The following is a 10,000-nucleotide window of genomic DNA, read 5'->3' on the forward strand; positions in this document are numbered from 1 at the left end:
CCCAGCCCATCTCCTTCTACCACGAGTTCTGACTCGTTGCAAGAATCCTTTCAGTTCAGCGAAGACGGCTCAATGCCGGGATCATCCCAAACTTCTTTGCGCCGTACATCTTCGTCAGCCGAGAACATTTTGAGATCCCTCGTGTCGCGGTTTGTGAATGGAAACAGCGAGTAAAGGCGGTTTCGCAGGAAATTGCGCGACGATCACAGCATGGTGTGATGTTTTGTTCACATATTTTGTTCTCAAGTGCGACTGTAGCTTTCCGGACAATTGTTTTGCCACTGGCCGATTTCAAGTCAGATTTGTCCTGAACAAATCCGAAATTGCCCTCTAGTGCGACTTGGCCCTTAGACTTGGTCTGCATTTTGTACCCGGTCTGCAGTCTGCAGTCTGCATTTTGTACCTAGTCTGCATTTTGTACCCGGTCTGCAGTCTGCAGTCTGCGTTTTGTACTGACCGTATTATTGTATTATTATTTTGAAAAACAGTAGCTATGGGGAAAACCCAGGGAAAACGGAATGTTTAACCATGGTAGGAAAACCCTGAACGGGTAACCGGAAACTATTGCGAGTCGGGAATTGAGATATGTTTCATTCATAACAGCGAGGTTCCTGTTAAAATCAGTGCATGCATGTCAAAAATATGTCAGAGATATGACATGAGTGATTTCGATTGCGCAAGAAAGCCAGACTAACCACAAAATTGTAATAAAAGGCTTCTGTAATAGTAACAATCGATCGAGCGAAGAGGGAAGCCAGAGCGAAGCTATGTAACTGGGGGCGCGGGGCGCGAAGAAGAAAACAAAGCGTGAAATTTCCAGACTGTTTGGTCTCCTTTCGACAACAAAAAATGGCTAACAATTCCAAGTGGAAGGTCCCGGGTGTTTTTCAGAATTTTCAGAAAATAAGGAAAATATCCTGTCAGCATATTTCCTAAGGTTTTTGTTGAGTTCTTTCGAGCCCAGGGGCCCGTTTCTCAAAAGTTTCCTTAACGTTTCGGGGCCTAAAAGCTTTAAAAAGCTGATCTTTTAGCATGTTTTCCAGATGGCTAAATAGCAAAATGATCACTTTTGAACGGGCCCAGGCTCTCTCTCGTTCTTTGCGAACTTCGTCACAGATAAATTTGTATGATGAAGTCATTTTCGATATCCCATAATACCAATTACCCAGATACATGTAACAGCAGATGACGCACTTGAATCGCAAAGAGAGAAGTGTTCGAGGTCTTCGATAGAGAGTTCTTGGTCGACTATGACAACGAAATATAATGACCCTCGTTCCAAAAGGAATTCCCGCTCGTTAGGTAAAGGTTCCAGGACAAATTATGATTTGAGAAAGAAAGCCAAAGTCTCGTTGACGGTCACTCATGAGTATACGCATGATTCAACGCCTGAGGTACAGTGAAACGACGAAAGTTCTTCTTTTGATTAGTTTTAAGTTGGTTTTGGATGTATGTACTTGTTAAAAATACATTCACAGATGAATGCGCGTGTTACACATGTGATATTTGTGTAACAGTCTTCGTTCTTTAAGCCCTAATGCCAAAGAAAGCGTGTTGCCCGAATTACTCGATAAATTTAATACAACTTCTATTTTCTTATAATTATTTTAACCATGAAACACTGTTTTCAGCAAATCTTTACAGCCGAGTTCATGTATTCTTGCCATCTGTCTTTAAACCAACTTTGAACAAAATATACCCTTATGAAGCTCAATAATGGCAAGTCAATTGGATACTGAACAAGGCAAGCGGTGAAATCTTAAAAGCGACGAGTAATGGACTTCAACAACAATCTGTCGCCCGTCTTGCCGTAATCAAAGTGAGCTGTAGTCCTAATATTGTACAAGTGTGGTGTTTTGTACAACACTGAAATCAAATGGAAAATTCTCTAGTAACTTACGGGTTTAACAAAGACAGATAAGGAATTGAAAAACTTGGACCTATGGGTCGTTTAGGCTACTGTCTGTTCGTGAACGTATAATGTCGGTTCGCCTACGATTCATATGTAAGCTTTAAAACTGAATTGTTTAAAAGTCCTTGTTGAACCTCACAGAAAAAACTGTGACGGCTAGCTAAGGCGTTATTTCTGTAAACTTGTGTCTTGAGCGGGGTCCTTGAGCGGCCTATACCAAAGAAAGTGAGACTTTTCATTAACATATCAATAAAGGATGAGGTACGTAAGAAATTAGCTCGTTCCCACTCTACTGGGTGGTTCAACTTAGTGATTACTAGTATGATTATTAGTCTCAAAAAGTCGCTTGCAGTAATTAAATTGCATATGGAAACTGGTTCTATATGTAAGCAATAAATAAGTTTGTACGTAAAAGTGACTGATTAACGAATTTACTCTAAAATGGGACTAGGACTACAATTATAGATTTGCAGCGTATGTCACTTAGAATTAAAAGAAAAGCGGAGAAAAGACCATAGAGAAATTTTGTTTCAAAAATTAGAAAAAGTTGACCAAATGATGTCACACTCGGTTCAATGGCTTAAGAGAAAATGCACTTAACCTCTACACTACCGAAACATGGACTTCAATTTGGCAATTTTAAAGCTAATCCTAATCAGACCCAGGAGTTGCCTTTTCCTTCGCTGTTGACTGGAGTGCTTTGAAGAAGAAAGCAAATCCACAAGTTCCTTTGGCCATTTTCTTCGGAACAAAGAGATCGTGAAGCCTGGGGCGAGTTCACAAACCCGCGGGAGAATGATGCGAACAAAATGGCGGAGGGAAGGCAAGAAAATGCAAATAGAACTAACTAATTATAAATCTTTTTCGAAGCATTCCGATCAACAGCAAGGGAGGGGGGAATGTGAGACTAATAGACTTCGCGCCCGAACCTGAGCCTTAGTCTGTTAAATTTGTGGAGTGTAGCGGTTGAGATTTCGCCGACACGAGTGGCACGAATGGTCTATCCACATGACCGGTTAGTCAAATCTTTCATTTTTATTTATTTATTTTCATTTCTATGTTGTTTCAAGGTGGTGAACTGTTTTACAAAATGATCATCGTCATAGTACGGAGTTTAAGACGTAGGTGAACTGACATATTGGACGTAGTGGAATTGACTCTAGACGTAGGCGAACAGGCAGTAGGCGAAACGACCTGTAGGCGAAACGACCGTAATTCGTGAGCCCTGTTACCTCGCGTATTTGTTTGTACTCAAGTCTGCACAGTCTCCTGGTAACAATTGGAAATTGCACTAATTCTTGTTAGTCAAAATTTATTTTAAAGAAATCTTGATGCCCATTTTTGCTTGCTAATTCAAGTAAAGGGTTTTTCAGTAAAGGGTTTGATGCTGAACACTGGTAAGAAATTTATTTAGTTTCATTTTTGACACGGAGTGTAATTTGACACGATCGAATTTCTTGTCTTCACGCACGTAATGAAATAGGGTTGTTTGCCTCTTATAGCAAATATGTTGTTTGTTGCAAAAAATATTTCGCTGGAAAGGTGGCATTTATGAATTCATCATGTTGTGTAATATGCGAGCTTAGAGCCAGCATCTAAGGCTGCGCCCTTTCAAATGTACTTCAGTTCATCGCTCTTAGCACGGCAGTAGCACTGCAAACTCTGTGGTGCTACACGGCATTAGCAGGACTTGGTTTCAAACGTCGAGCAACTTCCGTGCGGAGATAAATGAATAAATCAAAATACCATGCAAATATATTACAATCAAATCCAGGTTGCACTGTTTTGATTCACAGCAAGCTTATTTGGACAACCGCAGGTCTATTTTCATTGTTTTCGCAGTTCGAGTGAAGCAAATTCAACGTCTGAAACCAAGTAGTGCCAGAGTTGTGCCATCTTAGCTCAACATTTGCACGACAGGCATGATACAGCCTTCCATCTTGAATTGATTATCTTCTGCATAGCCATCATCTAATACAGTCTTCCATCTTGAATAGGCCTTTTGCAACTAACGATCACATGGTACAAAATCGGCCATGCTGGAGGGCAAGCTCATTATTCTTACCCGACTGGGACATTAAAACAAAGAGACCTGAACCAGTCAAGCTTGACTTGCCTTTGTTTTAATGTCCCAGTGGGGGAATAATAATGAGCTTGCCCTCCAGCATGGCAGATTTTGTACCATGTCATCGTTTGTTGCAAAAGGGCTATTGATTGTCCTCCACGTACCACACAGCCAGCTTCTACACGTAATACAGCCTTTCATCTTGAATTGATTGATTATCTTCCACAGCCTTCGATCTTGAATTGATTATCGTCCATGTACCGCATACCACGTAACCAACTTCTGAGATACTGTAGCTTTCCATCTTGAATTGATTCTGCGTACAGCGTGGCCAGTATCTAATATAGCCTTCCATCTTGCTTCTGTTACGCGTTACATCTAAATTTTCGCTAACTATGGAGTTTCTTGTGTCATTATTTGGAAGAAAAAAGCTTGTTTTGAACTTCTAGCTCTGTTTACATAGTCTTTGACATTAATTCTCTGATTCGGTAAGTATTTACCATCAGGCTTACATGGAACTAAAATATTTTACAAAGTAGGGTATGGTAGAATTGACAATTTTACCTTGTCAAGGAAAAATTGTTGAGGATGAAATTTGTTCATGTAAACAGACAACAAGGAATATTAATGAGATAAGTTCCAGTATCACAGTCATGTTCATTGCTGTTAAAATATACAAAATGCCAGCTCAAACAAAAGTAAGTTGGTCTGGAATGAGGTTCAACGAGCTACAGTATATGTAGGAACTCGTGTTTATGGTAAACATTATGTTCATGTACATGTACATGGACAATCAATTTTTAGCAGCAGACAAAAGAGTTGAAAATTTGACACTTGAGTTGGCTGAACGAATTCTTATTTCCCATTATTGCCAGGCCTTGGTGCAAAAAGGGATGACAAACTTAGCCAGGGATGGCTCAACCATAGAAGTTTATAGTTTGATATTATTTTAAGGGAGCTGGACCTAGTTTGCATGGTAACAGTGCATAGTGAATGGAAGGCTAATTACACAGTACTTGTAGTTATGGTTACATTTTTAAATTTATGTAAAATTTGAGATTTCATCCTCTGCCTGTGATGAACCCTTTCAGTCCTGAGAGTGAGAAATATTGTATCTAACACCACAATGATGATTTTGCTCATGACTGGGGGCCACTTCAGAGATGATGAACGGGTTTATTTAGGGAAAAATACTTAATACTGGGCCAGTGAAATTGTGACAGATGATTTGTTGTTTTCATGTTACATGTATGTTCCTAACGTTGCAAAATTACCCTGTCAGATTCAAACATTAAATTTTATTATAATAGGGCAAGTCTATGGACCGCAGGGCAAAAAACGTCCGCTCGTTCGCCCGTCCGAGACAAGTACTCTTGTATCTTGGATGAGTGGATTTCCAAAAGCACTTGTCCTACGCAATGAGTAGAGTTTGCCGGGAAAAAAAAGTTCTCTTCTACTGTGATCTGAGTTCCCAAGCATCTCTGGACTTTGTAAACTAGCCTGCGTTTAGCAAATTTTGGTTTCTTTTCACGGCAACTTAACCAGTTTTTGCCCTTGTTTTCCGAGAGAATCTGGCTCTGTTGTTTCGGTAAAGACTGGGATCCACATTCCTTATATGGAAATGACGACCTTGTTTGAGACAAGGCTTCATTAACACTTGAACGAGGCGATTACCGTTGTGGCAAGATAAGTGTAGTTATAGTATTAAAGTGTTGTGATCATCAGGCCGCAGTTGTTCGAATGGTGGATAGTGCTATCCACTGAATAACATTAATCACTATCCACTGGATAATTCAATTGCTTTCTCTAGTCTTTATCCGCTAGATAGTGGTTTATCCAGTGGATAGCATTATCCACCTTTTGGACAACTGAGGCCAGATAATTTCCTTGAAAATTAACAGCCACAGAATATTGCTGGGACTTGTATGTTTCATCTTAGATCACAATTTTAATGCCTCATAGATGTGCTGCATTTTCTCAGGTGGTGTATTGTACATAAAGGATGTGAGTGATCCCTGATGTGTGTGTGTATGAAATGGTGTTGCATTAAAAAGTGCAAAGAACAACAGAAATTGAAATAACTGGTAAAACAAAGACTTGAGATTTGGTACAAAACAGATTATATTATACAATTTCTAAGTTTTGAAATGATATTTTGTTATTCACTTACCGGTAAATGTTTTTTTTTTGACATGTGAATTTAACTTTCGGACAACCAAAATCTCAACGCGACTCGTCCAATGGACAAGTGGAATGAAAAAAGGTTTTTTGGCCTGGACCGGTTTGTAAGAAAAGAGATTTTTAGAGGGAAAAGTCCATCACAGCTTTTCATTCCCAATTTTTCCATCAATCATGCTTGCACAGCATTCGATTACATGTATCATGTTGGATGCCACTGGCTCATGCAAACAAAATAGTGGTCAGAAAAAGTGCCTGCTTCTATTTATAAGTGTCACTTTTTTAACTGAACTGGTTTTCAAATAACTTTTCCTCAGATACTATTACTTTTAAATGGGCTTTTTGTTCATTATGTAAGTTCGAACTTTGGCTAGGACTTTTCAGATTCGGTTATCTCTTGACTGCTGAGGAAGGGTGAGAAATCTCTTGCAAAACAATACCTAAAACAGCGTAGGGTGACCAAAAAGCTGGCACATGACTCAGTTGACATTGATACAGTAGTAAAATTGAAAGTGGATTCTCAAGATATCACTGTAACTGCAGTATTCCTCTGTATTTCCTCGAAAGTTGGGAGACTAAATTTCATTAACAACGACACAAAGTCAGAGCGGTGGATAATTTTCAGCTGTGGACAAGTTACTCTATGTATTGTAAAGGTGCCTGGAAGTGTTTGGTTATTTTTTTTTTGCAGATTTCACCTAGTGAAGAAAAGACCATAAAGGATTTTGAAGTCCCAGCAAGTGGGTCACAATCATCACGTTGGAAGTCTTCCTTAGAATTTGCTCCACAGTCACAGGTTAGAGCTTCTCATCATGATGCACTGTTTCATGTGCTTTTTCTTTTACGCCACCTCTCTCAAATGGCCATTTTGGATTCCTGAAGTACTTGGATCAGATGCAGTCTAAAGGATCATCATTGTAGGCATTGTTTCTTGGTTTTTGTTCTTTTTGCAAGATGCCATCTGTGTCTTACTTTGCTTTTATTAGAAAAAGACACAGTAGACCCATAGACTCCTAGATGTACAGTTACCAGTATGTATTAGAAGCCAGAGTGTACTGAAAAAGTTTGCAAAACAGTAAAAAGTTTAAGTTTACATTGTAAGTAAATCCATACAGTGACTAAAAGAATTAGGAAAGGGACATACACTTTTTACCCAGTACAAAATCTTTAGGGATATTCCTAACTTCATATACTGTGGAAACCTCAGATTAAAATGGTAAATAAAGCAAAGGAAGACCTGGAGAATGGCCTATTTCAGCTGATCTGAACCAGACAAACTAATCACATTGATGGAAACTCTTTAATGTATTTTTTGATGACTTTATATTTGTTACATAATTTTAATTTGAGGGCCACTAGTTATTCAGTTGAAGTACTGTCCTGTGATTGATTGATTGATTGATTGATATGACTTTGTGTATTATTATCCTGTGCTATCTTCCTCCTTAATCTTAGGCTTTGTTATTGTTATCATTATCATCCTTAGGTCTTTCCTTTAATAATTTACACTGCATCTTTCATAGCTGAGAAGTGCACAAAAAAATTATCTGGAGTAGATTGAGAGCAACTGTACCTTGTAATAAGAAAAATTAATAGTTTGAGTTAGCTGTGAATCTCCTTCAAGTGACTTTTTTAAGTTTCATCTTAGCTGATCACTTTCAAGGAATAAAAAAGGGGGTCACTGAGTTTGTTTTTGAGATACAAGTATTTAAAGGCAACATATGAGGTGTTTTTAGATGCCTCTCCTGTTGCTATGGTGACATATTTCAAAAATTATTGAGTGCATCTTGTTGAGCAATAATTATTGGAGTTTCATACAGTACCATAATTATGTGAAACAGTGTCATCCAGTTAGTCCTGCTAATGAGACAGTCTCTTCAAATTGTTGAAATTGGTTTAAACCACCTTACAAAAGACAATGGAGCAGGAATAGGTCTTTTCTCTTTTGACCTCTTGCTTGGACATTTCGCTGCTGAACTCATCGCATATCCTTTACTTGCCTCATTTGCTTTTAGGCTTTACTTGTATGTTTGGAAATTATTCTTTCTGATCCATTTTCTGAGGAAAGCAATTTTCTGTATTTTGTGCATCAAATTGTATGCAATTAGGGTTTGCATGGACTAAGAAGTTCTTGAACTTTAGAAGGTGTCCTTGAAAACTCCTAGCACTTTATTTTTCTCGAAACTCTGCAAATTTCTTTTTAAGTCCTTGAAGTCCTTGATTTTCACACTACTTTCAATGTCCTGGACAAGGAGGCAACTTTGTGCAGACTGTGGCACCTTTCTTTCTAATATCCATCAACTTGGAAACAATGAAAATAAATCTTGAAAGGGAGTACCAGTATGCCAAAGGTAGGGTGAGTTGAAATGTAATTTTGGTGCTCCTTTGCACAATAAGTGGAATTGTTTAGTTTCAGTTTTTTCTTTTTACTTTGTTGGATTCATCGCTATTAGTTAATGCCTGCAAAGGTAGGTTTGAAATTACATCTTATTTTGAGTGAGGTGTGGGATTGCAGAAAATTAATATTCAGTTTAACCCTTTCAGCCCCGATAGTGCCAAATGGCACTTATAGATTTTACTCTGTCTAACGCCAGACGATTTTACTCGTCAATGGGGAACCCCTCGGGGCTTAAAGGGTTAAGCTAACAGCGTGAAAAAACTATGTCCCCGTTTAACCCTTTCAGCCCCGATAGTGCCAAATGGCACTTATAGATTTTACTCTGTCTAACGCCAGACGATTTTACTCGTCAATGGGGAACCCCTCGGGGCTTAAAGGGTTAAAGGAATGATTCAATGTGCTCTTCTGTTTTTTTAATGAGTGGCAAGGTGGTTTTCTGCAATCCTGCACCTTAGTGCACATTTCAGTGTTATCTTGGGTCCTTCTTGAAAATCAAATTTGGTCCTTTAAAAACCTCTTGAAAAATGGTGGCAACATCTGATGAACTCTGACACTTTCATTTTGGACGTACATTTGTAGACGAAGATCGTTTAGGAACAAATTTCTACTTGAACTTGTAGTCTAGTCCTTTCAGGGTGACCTAAATATAGGTAAGATCTCTTAACTGGTGTTTGGTTAGGGTTAGGGTTAGAATGAAAGGCAACGTAGAGAAAAAAATTATGAGAATTACTAGAATAAAGAATCCTCTTGTTAGGGAATATCACATAAATGGTCAAAGTCTGGAAAGTGTACATATTTATAAGGACTTAGGCTTGCTTACTAGCTCTAATTTATCATGGAATTCACATATAGATTCTATAACTGCCAGGGATAATAGGGTTCTTGGTTTGCTGAAAAGAACGTGTATGGACTTAAAGGACATCACTACATGAAGAACTCGTTACTGCAGTCTTGTTAGACCCTTGCTTGAATATTTATGCGAGACCTGGAATCCTCACACACAAAGTAATATTAATTGATTAGAGGCAATTCAGAGGAGGGCAACCAAGTTTATCCTAAAATCTAATGAGGATTATAATACTAGGTTAAGTCAAGTAAATTTACAAAGTTTATTTAACAGGAGATTTACGAGGGATGTTGTATTAAAGGGCATTATAATATATAGATATTTTCCCTAAGGCGTCCAGTGAAGATCGTAACTTACATTATAACTTAAGAAAAAAATGACTTTTTTGACCTGTTTTGCATGTACAATAGAACTAATGGTTTTGATTATAGTTATTTTATCGGTATTATCAATGAATGGAATAGCCTACCCAATGATATAAAAGAATCTGCTAGTATCTCTGATTTTAAGCACAAAGTTATAACAGTTATAACAATTTAAGTACAAAGTTATATCAATGAATGGAATAGCCTACCCAATGATATAAAAGAATCTGCTAGT

The 10,000-nt window shown here is 38.2% G+C and overlaps 1 protein-coding gene across 1 annotated transcript in view; it reads left to right on the top strand.

The window, feature by feature from the left end:
* The first annotated feature begins 1,159 nt into the window (after positions 1-1,159).
* The window catches only part of LOC138024063 (uncharacterized), a 22,525-nt gene continuing 13,684 nt past the window's right edge, over positions 1,160-10,000 (top strand). The window contains exons 1-2 of the mRNA XM_068871152.1: positions 1,160-1,394; positions 6,847-6,951. Coding sequence (XP_068727253.1) covers positions 1,251-1,394; positions 6,847-6,951 — 249 coding nt within the window. The 5' untranslated portion in view covers positions 1,160-1,250. The remainder of the gene's footprint in view (positions 1,395-6,846; positions 6,952-10,000) is intronic.

This window comes from Montipora capricornis, chromosome 11 (genome assembly GCF_036669925.1).
Source record: "Montipora capricornis isolate CH-2021 chromosome 11, ASM3666992v2, whole genome shotgun sequence".
Taxonomy (NCBI): domain Eukaryota; kingdom Metazoa; phylum Cnidaria; class Anthozoa; order Scleractinia; family Acroporidae; genus Montipora; species Montipora capricornis.